The sequence below is a fragment of the Pollachius pollachius genome (genome assembly GCF_949987615.1).
Source record: "Pollachius pollachius genome assembly, chromosome: 12".
NCBI lineage: Eukaryota > Metazoa > Chordata > Actinopteri > Gadiformes > Gadidae > Pollachius > Pollachius pollachius.
In genome coordinates, this window is record NC_136945.1 from 13001556 (window position 1) to 13014416 (window position 12861).

General features: G+C 42.7%; 3 protein-coding genes across 3 annotated transcripts in view; 2 read left to right on the plus strand and 1 right to left on the minus strand.

Moving 5' to 3' along the window:
* The first annotated feature begins 350 nt into the window (after positions 1 to 350).
* Positions 351 to 3195, plus strand: rplp0 (ribosomal protein, large, P0). The gene is made up of 8 exons (XM_079748718.1): positions 351 to 381; positions 684 to 792; positions 1106 to 1281; positions 1551 to 1638; positions 1762 to 1908; positions 1997 to 2182; positions 2494 to 2634; positions 2970 to 3195. Exons 2-8 carry the CDS (start codon positions 739 to 741, stop codon positions 3132 to 3134), a joined length of 957 nt encoding a protein of 318 aa, XP_079604844.1. The 5' UTR covers positions 351 to 381; positions 684 to 738; the 3' UTR covers positions 3135 to 3195.
* Positions 3196 to 4173: 978 nt separating this feature from the next.
* On the plus strand, positions 4174 to 10190 carry r3hcc1 (R3H domain and coiled-coil containing 1). The gene is made up of 8 exons (XM_079747316.1): positions 4174 to 4466; positions 4593 to 4730; positions 4843 to 5458; positions 5668 to 5843; positions 6017 to 6087; positions 6234 to 6329; positions 7171 to 7306; positions 9834 to 10190. The coding sequence occupies exons 1-7, from the start codon at positions 4345 to 4347 to the stop codon at positions 7275 to 7277; spliced, it is 1326 nt and encodes a 441-aa protein (XP_079603442.1). The 5' UTR covers positions 4174 to 4344; the 3' UTR covers positions 7278 to 7306; positions 9834 to 10190.
* The window catches only part of loxl2a (lysyl oxidase-like 2a), a 29239-nt gene continuing 23651 nt past the window's right edge, over positions 7274 to 12861 (minus strand). Inside the window, exons 10-14 of the mRNA XM_079747315.1 lie at positions 12393 to 12633; positions 11769 to 11884; positions 10993 to 11129; positions 10362 to 10473; positions 7274 to 9261 (exon numbers count right to left, since the gene is read on the minus strand). Of these exons, the coding sequence (XP_079603441.1) occupies positions 9191 to 9261; positions 10362 to 10473; positions 10993 to 11129; positions 11769 to 11884; positions 12393 to 12633 (677 nt within the window). The 3' untranslated portion in view covers positions 7274 to 9190. The remainder of the gene's footprint in view (positions 9262 to 10361; positions 10474 to 10992; positions 11130 to 11768; positions 11885 to 12392; positions 12634 to 12861) is intronic.

The window sequence follows — 12861 nt, forward strand, 5'->3', positions numbered from 1 at the left end:
TTATTTGATGATTTAATGAAATTTATAATCACTTAATTGCATGCTGACCATGAAGTCATGGCATTGCTGGGGTATTTTCTTGTCCCGTCTGCAGTGCGCAACTGTCTCCGATTCAAAGCAATATGTGTCTGCAATATATGAATTTCGCAAGTTGGACCAATCAGGGATCTGAACGCATAACGGCATACTGTATAATATGAATAAAGAATAATCTTGTTCTGAATAAAAAAAAAATAAAGGCCACTGGGAGTGATTGACTGATTATCCTTCCAATGGACTGCGTAAGGACGCCCACTACTGCATCGTGATTGGTTATCTTAGGTCCTTATATCCCTTGCGCTTCCGTTTTTGTTCTCTCTCTTCACGCGACCCTATCGCGAGGTAGCGACTATTACCTTCACATCATGATTCACTCTTGTGGCAACATTATAAAAATCTCCCACTTGTACTTGTTATATTCTCATGTTAGGGTGTTAGAGGCGTCCGTTTTGTCTGCCTAGGCGCTAGACTTTCCATTTTTTTCTAATCAGGCCTCGACTTAATAGTTGTGCGCTAACTAGCCTAGCATAGAAGCTATAAACATGTGCTCGTGGCCTACACGTCTTGGGTGCTTGTTCCCACGCCAATCGTGGTTAATCGACTGTGGGATGTGAAGTATAACCTGACGTGTCATTCCGTTGCAGATATCACCCTCGTCTTTAAACCAGCTGTTAAGCGATCCTTGGAAGCACTGCAAAGATGCCCAGGGAAGACAGGGCCGCATGGAAGTCTGGCTACTTCGTCAAAATCATCGTAAGTACATCTATAAAGCAGCTAATGCGTATGAGCGGACGTTGGCGTGTTTCGTGGTTACTCAAAAATGAACGTTGGTCATGTATAGATGCAGTATGATTTGACATGTTGATTGAATCGCAATTTAAATGTGGTGTTAATTGCTAGTCCTTTGATGCGTAGCCACCAAGACCTAACGTTAGTCGCTTGAGGTTGACGCTATTTCAGACTTGAATTTAGAAGTGTCGCCGTCTATCGCGGGTTACTTGCATGTATGCGCGTACCTCCAATTTGTATCCCATAAGCTTATTGTTTACCTATTTTTTTTCTGCAGCAACTTTTGGATGACTACCCAAAATGTTTCATCGTCGGCGCCGACAACGTTGGCTCCAAGCAAATGCAGACCATCCGTCTGTCTCTGCGCGGAAAGGCTGTCGTGCTCATGGGTAAAAACACCATGATGCGCAAAGCCATCCGTGGACATCTGGAGAACAACCCAGCCCTGGAGAAGTGAGTTGGAAGTCAGTTATGGACACTTCGTTTATCCTCTAAACATAACTGATTTTAGCAGGATAAGTTACAGAGCAGCTTGTGTAGTGCTGTGCTGTCGTTCCCCCTGCGTAAAGCAAATTGTTACCATCTATTCTTGCTTGTCTACATCCCCTGATAAGCAGGGACGCTTGGTTTCAAACAATAACTTGGCTATTCATGTATGTGCAACCAATTCAGTCTTCACCAAGTTTAGACTTCCAAGTAGCTAATGGCTATATTTGTCTTAGGCTCCTGCCCCACATCAAGGGAAACGTAGGATTTGTCTTCACCAAGGAAGATCTGGTCGAGGTCAGGGACCTGCTGCTGTGCAACAAGGTGAGACATGCCAACTTTCTCCAATGTCCAAATAATATTAGTCTAAGTTAAGCCTTCGTAAAAGCTTTAATCTGGTAAAAAAAAGACCATGTATATCATATATATATTTTATCATTAAAACAGGTGCCTGCAGCTGCCCGTGCCGGAGCCATTGCCCCATGTGAGGTGGTTGTGCCAGCCCAGAATACTGGTCTGGGCCCAGAGAAGACATCTTTCTTCCAGGCTTTGGGTATCACCACAAAGATCTCCAGGGGTACCATTGAGATCTTGGTGAGTTATTGAGTGATTTATAATGTATTCTTGAGATTTGCTATTGTGTTTCTGCAATCTTAACATTTTCATTGTTTCTCATTCCTAGAGTGACGTTGGCTTGATCAAGACCGGTGACAAGGTTGGTGCCAGTGAGGCCACGCTCCTCAACATGCTGAACATCTCGCCCTTCTCGTACGGTCTGATCATCCAGCAGGTGTATGACAATGGCAGTGTTTACAGCCCTGAGGTGCTTGACATCACAGAGGCAGCCCTGCACACCCGCTTCTTGGAGGTGAGACTTCAGTTCAGCCTACATAGTCTTGTCTTTAGCCATTGTGTAAATAAAGTAATAAAACTACATGGTTATTACTGGATGCAGGATAAGTTACAGTACAGCTTGTGTAGTGCTGTTCTGTCGTTCCCCCTGCACAAAACAACTTGTTGCCTTCTATTCCTGCTGGTCTACATCCCAAGATAAGCAGGGGTGTTGGTGTCAAACAATAAAACTTTAGGTTGTGTGGCTTGTCTTTCATAGGAAAGGTATTGCACCCCAACCTGCACTTGAAACTGCAATGTGAGTTTTACAAATGTTTTTCTTCTCAGGGCGTGAGGAACATTGCTAGCGTGTGTCTGGAGATCGGCTACCCAACTCTGGCCTCCATCCCCCACTCTATCATCAATGGCTACAAGAGGGTCCTTGCAGTTGCTGTGGAGACTGACATCTCCTTCCCCCAGGCAGAGAAGGTAATGTAGCATACTGCATAATATTAACGTTGCCGGTAAGGTCATCTTTCAGTGACGCCTGAGTGGTGGCTCATTTGTCTTCCCCGGCAAACAGTAAAAGGGTGCCTGTCACCTGTTGCAAGTTTGGTTCCAGGAAAGTTAAGCTCACCTGTTACAGGTTAGGTTACTGTAAAGTGTGTGAAGCACTTTTCTGTCTTTCTCCCTGCAGACAGAAAACGGTTACATAAGTTGTGATATCATGACCCTGATGAGCAGATGCGCTCCAAAGTGAACATTTTAATGCCGAAGTTTGTAACTTTGAATGGTGGCTGACTTTGCGTATGTTGTTTTCCAAGGTCAAGGCCTACCTGGCTGATCCTACCGCCTTCGCGGCGGCGGCAGCCCCTGCTGCTGCGGCCGCTGCTGCAGCACCAGCTGCTGCCGCGGCCCCTGCCAAGGAGGCCGCCAAGGAAGAGTCAGAGGAGTCTGATGATGACATGGGCTTCGGTCTGTTCGACTAAACAACTCCAGCGATGAGATGTGTCAATCACCACCCTGACAAATAAAACACTGTCAAATGTTGTTGCATTAGTTGCTCGTTCTTTCTTAGACTTTCACTATGGGGAAAAACGAATTTAAGCCACCTCATAATTGGTAAACTCAGGTTGTTGGTATTCTGTAGTCAAAAAGACTAATCGCTGCCTGAGTTTCAGTAATTGCAGTTGTGGGGTGACCTGACCACACGTAAACTTGGATTTCATGCTTTCTGCCAGATGGTTTGGGTACTCAAGATGGATGGAAGTTAAGGATGTGTGGCCAATATGCTACCAAATGTGTCAATGCAAAATATTGCTGCCGCATTAGGAAATAACAAGTGTCAGTATTGTATTTTCTAAATATTAAGTGCCGATATTCCGGTCACCTGTACGAACAGCGTTATTCCACAAACTATTTTTGGCTCCGGTGATCGCTCCATGCTAAAATGTACAATCTTTGCTGTGTAACGTTACTTGGATAGGTTATTTAGGGTAGGTATGGGCTTCTAAACCGCAATTTGATGCCTCGACAGTGGCAAATTCCTCGCTAATAATGGACCCATTGATTCCAATTGCTTTAGACGTAATCTTGGATCGTCAACATGGTAATCAAAGTAAAGCCATTTTGGCAATTACTATCAAGTCCCAAAAACTGATGTCTGCCCCTGAGTGAAGGCTTCTCAGGATACCGCTACGCTGACTATTTTATACATCATCGCTCACTATCATACACGACGGTATTAAAAGTATCACACAAATGCTGTGGGTTTTGACACGCCCCCTCCTCCATAGATCCAAAAATCGAATTTCTCAAAGTGTTTGAACTCCAGGGTTCAAAACGAGTTCAGTTGACGGTTTCTTACTTTAAGCAACTACTTCTAGCCATACAACCAAGTCTAATGTGAATGTGTTGTGGTGGACTGCATCCCATCAGCCCATCATGTTGTACCACTTTTTGCCCTATAGGCGGCGCCCTCGATGCTCATCATTCAATATACAAGGAGAAGAAGTCGGGTTTGCCCATCCGGCAGCAAAGCGCTCTGTTTCCTTAACTTGTACAGTCCATATCATATAACCTTATAACTACAGTACTATATCCTTGTGCTTTACTGAGTGATGTTTTAAACGTGATCTCGTTCAAGAACTTAAGTTGCTGTATGTTATTTATTTTATCTTCATAACTGCCCTTCCCTTTATGATAACAACTCTGGCGTTTCCCAGTTTTGATGGCTGTTATCTCCCAAAGCAAGAGAGTGTCTTTGTGCACCTTGTGCTGGATGAACTTGATGGGTACCAACAGAGGCTTGCCCGAAAAAAGTGAGTTCATACGATAATTTATTTAAACATAGCTATATCAGCAAAGGATGAAAAGCAGTATCACATGTCGATAAGACCTGTATATCAATGCTGGTTTACATACAACTTATTTGTCTCTTCTGTCAGTGTCTTGGTGTTTCCACCGTTGCCAAGCCGACTACGCTTTTTGATCCACAAGACGAGCGCGTCCCACTCAGAACTGGCCACCTTCTCAGTAGGGGAGGACTGGAGTCGCCGGGTGGTGGTGTGCTTTTCAGAGCAACGGTAATCAAATGCTAACCAAATGTTAATGTGTCTTGTTTCACTATTATATGTTGTAGTTTCAACATAACACCAACATAACTTTTGGTTTAAATGCTGTTCCTGAACTCTATAGGTGCCATGTAGAAGATGCTTGTGACCCAGAGAATAACCCTGGCTGTTCTGTGGGTGAGGCAGCACTAACCCCGAGGAACAGTGGACACATGGACAAAGCCCACGTTAATCCTCCGCCCAGATTTCGTGGCCGGAGACGAACCAGAGCCTCCAAGCGACCCGATAGGGCTCTCTATACACCCGTAGCAGCCCGACAGCGATCGTCCTTCCCACAAGACCCACCAGCACCGGGCAGAGCCCCGGAGCCGGCCAGCTTGAGCTCCTGCAGTACCACATCGGAATCCAAACTTTTGACTGACACACCCAGGGCCATGCCCTCTCATGTTTCCAGTATGCCCCACAACGGTACCCATGGCGGTGATTTCAACAGCCCATTAAGGAACTTGGAGACAGCATTGCCCGAGACGGATCACTTGACATGGTCCTTCTCTTTTGAGCAGACCATGTCTGACTTCACTGGCATGAAACTGGATCAGGGCAGATCGTGGGATAATCCGAAGCTGGAGGAAGAGGCCGAAGAGGGTGATAAAGAGGAAAGGGGGACGGAAATGGCCACCCCATGTGATGCAAACCTGACTGAAGACATGAAAACGCTTACAACTAAACTAACCGATGAGGTACAGTAGAGTTACACCCTGTTTGTATTGACTATTTTGATCTTTTTGAGTGAATGATGTTGTCTTTCAGATTTATCAGTTTGCAATTTTAAACCTTACCAGTTTAATATGATAGAATAAGAATAAACAAGTGGACATAAAAGCATTGACGTTTGTTTTAGTGAGTAGACCTTCTACTTCTAATGAGCAGTATTATCTGTCTTAATCAGATTTCCGCAGGGCTGAAGGAAACTGATGGGGTGGTCCTTGAGTGTGTCCATAATGACTACTCTCTCTTTGAGAACGTGTTGATAAATACTACGGAATTCGGCCATGTGATCGAGATCTACGGCTTCCCGGCCATGTTCAAGACAGATGACCTGATCGATGCCTTCACAGATTACAGGTAAGAGGGTTCAAAACCTTAATTCATGTTCTCAGTCCTACGTTACCGTTAGCCTAGCTCAGATATATTCCGTTGTTGGCTGTACTTGACAGCTAATTATTTATCCCAATTTATAAAACCCATGTCATGACTGCTGTAAGTTTAAGATGTTCCCATTCTGTGGTTCCATCCAGTGATGGAGGAATGAATATCACATGGGTGGACGACACGCATGCCCTGGCGATTTTCTCCAGTGAGACTGCAGGTAGGTTCCCCTCCATGAACACCATGAATGAAGTATATACCTGTTCACAGATCTGTGAGAGATGTAGTCTCTGTGGTGGGCCTCCACCTGCTTTATATTTACGTAATGGCTCCCAAAAGACTCCAGTGTCTTTCACTCTATCCTAGCACACCATGCCCTCAGCATCAACCATCCGCTCCTCAAGACGCGCACACTCTCACGGGCGAGCCAGCAATCCAAAGCTAAAGCCAGCCAAAGAGCAGGTAACGCACCACCAGGTGATCGCAGTGGGGGGACGGCGATGTGGTCTTCACATGGGGGCATTTAAATGGTAGATGGGACGGCTTTCCAAGATCTTTAAATATTCAAGGATGCACTGATTGTATTGTGATTGTCATTCGATTCATTTTCTTCTCCATGATGTCAAAGACGTCAACACCTTTTTTTTACTTGGCTGTGTGGGACAAACATTTATATTTGTGATGTCTGAGCACTAAAAAACGAGTTAATATTGGCCACTATATAAATTCATCCCATCCCATTCACCCCTTTTAGTATATGAAAACAATGAGGTTTAGTCAAATTAATCTAAAGGGCATTACGGACTAGTCAAGGTTTTTTTGTTGGTTTTTAGCCATCGGTCTGGGGTTTTCCTAAATCGGTGTAACTCTCTGTAGCACTTTATAAAATTCTGTCATAACTAATCTACAAGCCTTTAGTTACTGATGAACTTATCAGTAACAAAACATAATGAATTTATTATGTTTTGATTAATAAGTGCTATGTTAAATGATCCCTATTTTACAATCAGGTGTGATGTTGATTAGCAATTACAAGCCATGTCCAAATAGGCCCTGCAGTGACATCAGAAGCGGGATTGTCCCCACAGATGTAGGATGGATGGATAGATCAGCCTACCAGTTGGTACAGACCACTGGATAGGCTGGTTGGCTTACCATCTATATATATATATATATATATATATATATATATATATATATATATATATTAAGGTTTTTATTAATGTATAGTTCATCATTAATCAAAGGCTCATAAATGACTTGACTAATGACTAATTTGGTTTTGGTGTTTTTCTCTCCAAAGAGTTCATCCAGCCGGTGAAGGAGCGTCCCAAGACTGACTCGGCTGTTGCCAGGCGCATGGTCACCAGGGCTCTGGGGATACAAACAGGGCGGGTCAAGCGTTACTGAAGAGGAGCACAGAGATTGTGGACTAACAGGTTGACAGCCTAATCTCAACTCGCCTCGATAAGCCTTTCACACATGAACTCCGGATGAACTCTGGAGAATCAGGTCCGGAGATTATCAGGAGCTGCCCCTTCGCACATGCAACACACAACATTAGATAAGACAGACTGGTTCGGACGTATTGGAGATACTCCGTATCCTTAAGGCAAGGGGTGTAGGAGGCAGGACGTAACTCAAAAAGTATGCAGCGATAGTCGTAATGTTTTGTTTACAACACATCGAAGATGACGGGTGAGGCTACCAACCCTGTAATGCTGACTTTTTGCGGTGTTATCCATACTGCATTTATTTAGACGATTCTGCAATACCAGCAGAAGAGTGGAAAGCAAAATACAGGCAAGAAGAGAAAAGTATGAAGCAGCTACGCTCTGTGCTCCCGGTTTCGTACCAGTCACAGGACAGAAATGTCAGCACGCCCACACACTTGTTCTGAATTCTCCCGCTCGCCCATTCTCCTGACTTAACACTAAGGTCCTGGTCGGTTAAACGAAAAACAAAAAAAAATTAAAAACTAAAATCTTCCACTTTTCCCATTTGACAAATAGCAGGAGGCAAACCCTGGACTCAATGTAGACAGTAGTTAAAAATGAGGTGCATCTAGTAATGAATAATGTCCTCAAAAGTAACTTGAGATCTGCTTTGTCTGCTTATTTATTTACAAATGTAATGTTCTCCCACATTTCCCACAATGCATCCATAACAATCTCACCCAGCTAGTAAAATGTACACTTGCGCAATAAGGGGGCCCTGGAGTCGCCACAGCACCATAGACATGCATAAACAAGGCACTTTCACAAACTATTTTACAGTACATCTGAAATATGGCACCAAAGTCCCTGTCTGCAATAATTTAACAAAATGTAGACTTTAAAAGAAAAGCCATGGGGATGGGAGGCACATTAAGATGAAAGGTATTGTACTTTTACAAAATAAAAAAATAGGCATTTCTATCGGTACATGCATGGGATGGAAAGTCAAACCCATGGACATTGTTCAGATGTTCGAATTCAGAAAGATTCCTAAACAGCAATGATACAAGTCAAATACACCCCATGCAAAATCCACCATTGGATATCATTTGATAATTTAAATTACAATTAAAACTAGCGAATATGGTGGAATAATAAAACTGGCAATAAAAATAGTTGCCTTGCACCATTGATGCGTGACACCTAAAGATTATTTTTGGAAATTATTGGACCGTTTTGAAATCGGAATGAATATGGTCACTACACATTCCTGCATGCTTTATCTTGACGTCTGTGGCTTTGCGTGTCAAAATTGCATATTATAGTCCTTGTCATTTAAGATCATCAATTTAATTGATTTTCCTATATCATTAAATATATTTATATATATATATCTCTATCCATCGTACTTATTTCCTATGGATACACCACAAAATGTCATACTGCACAAAATTCTGAACGTAAAACGAGTGCAAAAATATGGTGTTTGTCATGAAGCTTAACGACTTGTAAATTGGCTTGATTGACATTGGGACTATGCAGTGATTTGGTTTGACTGGAAACGAGCACCACATCACTCCGTATTATTTAGTGGGTGCAGTGAAGAGAAAATAGGATAAAAGCACATTTTTCTGTATGCGTGCATGGTCAAAAATCGTTATTTAAAATATGAAGCTAGCAGTTCATTCATTCGCTGGTTCATCCTCCATTTCTCAGAGGTGGAACTGAGGCAAAAAATCCACAACCAAGCAGAAGGTAGCTGGGGTGGGGCGGGAAAGAAAGCTCCCTCTAGTGGTTTTCAAGTGTTCCTGCGGTCTAGCTGCCCCAGCGTGGTCCTGTTCCTAGCCTTCTGTTGCTGTTTTTGTTTGCTTCTCCGCTGTCCTTGGTCTACCTGTGTGACAGCTGATTGGTCAGCAATCCGGGAAATGTCTCCTCTGTCTCCGAGCTCAGCGAACCACCTGGAAGGGTAGGGGGGGGGGGGGAGTTTGGAAGTATATGAGGTGGTAATGAGTACACATGAAGGCTGGGGTCTTCCAAACAAATTGAGCACAATTTATCTCAGATCCAGCCGGCTGACAATTTTATAGCAGAACTTCTATGGGGAGACGGCACAGAGCCTGGGCCAGAAACCAAAATGCAAGGGGCGGACTAACCACGTATTTCCTGTTTCATTACTAACATACTCTACTCATTAGTGGGAGTGAATAAAGCGCTCAGAACCAGATTTTAATTAGTCCATTTCTACAGTGGCCACTACACAGTGTTGATTTAAAACCTTTACAGACACTTTTTTGATTGACTTCTGCTGGCCTAATTTGTGATTGCCAATTACAAGCTTAATTATCCCTGCCTCCAGCAACGTTATTGGTCGAGTCAAATATGAAGCGAATAAATGCAAAGTTCATTTTTCCCCCAGGCTTGTCTGCCATCAGACTTTAGATATTCATGGGAATTCTGATTTGTGACATAATTTAATATTTCCTTAAGACGGAGCATAAGTCAATAACGACGTTGCCGTTCTGTATTTCAGGAGGACTTGGCAGACATCTGGTGACATTTAACACATTACATTTTCCTGAGCTGCCAACATCGACACTTCAGGATTCATCCAGCTGAGGAGGCAGTGAAGTGAACTCACTATCACACACCACGCTGCCATGAGCCTAGTGGAAACCTGTCTAGCAGAATCACTCAAGGGTTCTTTAGAGTATTTTCACTGTCAGTATCAATGTTTTGTTTACTTTCATATGTTTTGTGTCAAACTACATTTTCAGGTTCAGGTGTTGTCGATGAGGGTTTTACTTTTTGCGTAATGATCCGTCAATTGTTGAATTTCATAAAAAATCCAAATCCCCAAAAAATAAAGTGTTCATTAAAATACACTAATGTTAAGGAGTCAAACATGTTATGTCTATCTCACTCAATAAAATATATACATTGTGGAAGAAAATATAATTTTTTATTTCATAGAATACGTTTTATTTCACAGTAATTGAGATTGTAATTTAAATTGTAAATAATGTTTAAATGAAAAAGGTCTGGAGGGTGATAATCATACCTATATGACAGTTGTACATCCATATCCTGTTTCCGTCGTATCTGCAGCGGCACTTCATGATGTTGTTGCTGTAGTCAGACTCCGCGACTTCAAAGTTGGGATTGATCACAACCTAGAAGTTTATAAAATAGAATGGTATGGAAAAAAGGGCTTTTAGCAATTAACTTGACATTATCATTTAATATGAACACAATGTTTGTTTTTCACTAATTCAAGTCACAATGTACATGTGTGAGTGGGAGAGGTTTTGGGAGTGTCACTGCTAAGATTATTGTAAACAAAAAGAGGTATGGGCTGACCAGTCAATATTCATTTGTAGAATATATCAGTTATAGGATTTCAAAACATTGAAGAGTTCAGAGAGGGCTTATAAGTTATCAAATATAAATCAAACAAGAAGTATAAATAAGGCATAAGATGATGAAATAAAATTGTAGCAAAGTAAGATCAAGTAAAAGACATTTCCACCAATGTCTCATTAGTTCATTAGAGGTGCATTGTAGGATTTAGTGGCATCTAGTAGTGAGGTTGCAGCCAGTAACTGAATACTCATTCTATACACACTGCACCTTTAACTCATTAGCGTTTGTTGGCGGGTGAGAGTTATCAGGAGGTTTGGCTTAGTGCACACCTGGAAGATGAAGTCCCCTGGCTTGACGTCCGTCACATCGATCCACTGACAGTCAATGTCGTGCCTGTAGGTGTCCCAGCAGCCCGTTGTGATACCCTGGGCGCCGAAGTTGGCACACTCAAACTTCTTCTGAATACCTGTCAACCGATCACATTTGTTCCTTAGGAGTGTATCTTGTAGTCTTTCAGTAATAGAAGCCACACCGCAAAAAAGGTTTTTCATTGATCAAACCCCACAAAAAAAAGAGGTAATGATTCACACCCATATTTTCTACTTGATCCAATATGAACACAATAAGTTGATTCAAACTGTGTGGTTGGAAAGGATTTCTAAGACATGGGCCAATATATTTTCCTTATTGAAGAAATTGCTTGGACGAACCATGGTTCATTTTAGTTAACATGGCCAATGAGGGTCTTGCACTTTACAAATAAAATAGGTGATTTGAGGTTGAAGCACATATGTGTGTAATTTAGAACAATGTCATAGTTTTCTAAGTATGCATCAGATCTAAAACCATGTCTGCTCCTCGTTGATCATTGCGATTTAAGGATTTACTCAAGTGCTACATTAAACAAAACAAGTTACTAATTGTGACCATTGTTTACCTTGGAAACAGGACAGAATACTTTGGCCTTATGCCATTTCCTAAAGCTTGACACCAACGTCCTTGAAGAACTTCCACTAAACAATAATCAACACTTATTGATTATGACAGAATGAGTGGCTATGCCCTGTTATCCACGGAGACAAACAGAGAAGGGAGATTCTGGTACCTTCTTCACAGTGGCTGTCTTCTAGACAGAAGCTGGCCTTGTGGCCCTCTGCAATCTTGGTACCGTTCAGACTGAAGAGGTCGTAGTGGGTAAACACCTCCATGCTGTGGTAGTGCCTGGACGAGAAAGGAGGTGTTAAGTAGAGTTGTAATCATTGAAGCCCCATGGGGAGGCCAGCAAGTGTAGTCAAGATGGTAGAAACATACAACGTCTAACCCTAACGCCTGATAACTATTTGGCAAAGGCTTTTTGGTAAACGGTTTACAGGTTTGTTTAGATTGATTATTATAACCCAGTGAACAGCACGGTTTTACACATACCTAATTTTTCCTGAGAACAAATAACTGTGATTTAACACTTTGCAGCACTACTGTTCCTTCTTGTATCTGTGACCTTATTATTTATCATATCTGTGACCTTCTTATTTGCCTTATCAACCAACCAGCTGTGGTGTCAGAAGGTTGCGTGTCACGATGGAAAACACAGGTATTAAGACATCTGAACATTAGTAGCGGGATGTATTATTATGTCTCTCCAAACACAAGACTTGTGCATGTGTGTGTGTGTGTGTGTGTGTGTGTTTTAATACTAGTCCGGATACACAGCATATAGTAAGTGTCTCACCTGTGACATTCGTGCCAGATCCAAGACTGGTGTCCCGAACGTGGCCTGAAGTCGGAGCGTCCGTTGTTGTGGATCTGGGAGGAGAAGCGAAGGAGCCGGCGATAAGAGGTGGAGCTGGCTCCAGTGGCGCTGCTGGACAGGCAGTGCTCCTCCTGGGCACACTGCAGTGCGTACATGGGCCTGTCCTCCAGGTAGGTGGTCTGCTCCACCGCCTGGGCATTTAGAACCAGGTCCGGAGCCGCTAGGGGGGGAGGAGGAGGAGGAGAAGGGGGTAAATGATGATTTAGATACTAAATGGAGATGATACTTAACTTACACACACAAAAATAACATTTTTGATCTTCTATGTCATCAAACATTAGCCAATCGCTACTATTTTAGTTGCCTTGATCTCAACATCATTCAAGGAAAGCCAAGAAATCTTCTTTGAGATGTTTGGGGCTGTGTGGATGACGAAGTGCTTGGCGAT

Excerpts from the sequence above, each read along its gene's own strand:
- rplp0 (XM_079748718.1), top strand. The coding sequence starts at position 739 with ATGCCCAGGGAAGACAGGGCCGCATGGAAGTCTGGCTACTTCGTCAAA. Across the intron at positions 793-1,105 it reads GCTACTTCGTCAAAATCATC|CAACTTTTGGATGACTACCC; the intron begins GTAAGTACATCT and ends TTTTTTCTGCAG. Across the intron at positions 2,183-2,493 it reads TGCACACCCGCTTCTTGGAG|GGCGTGAGGAACATTGCTAG; the intron begins GTGAGACTTCAG and ends TTTTCTTCTCAG.
- r3hcc1 (XM_079747316.1), top strand. The coding sequence starts at position 4,345 with ATGATAACAACTCTGGCGTTTCCCAGTTTTGATGGCTGTTATCTCCCA. Across the intron at positions 5,459-5,667 it reads CAACTAAACTAACCGATGAG|ATTTCCGCAGGGCTGAAGGA; the intron begins GTACAGTAGAGT and ends TGTCTTAATCAG. Across the intron at positions 5,844-6,016 it reads GATGCCTTCACAGATTACAG|TGATGGAGGAATGAATATCA; the intron begins GTAAGAGGGTTC and ends GGTTCCATCCAG.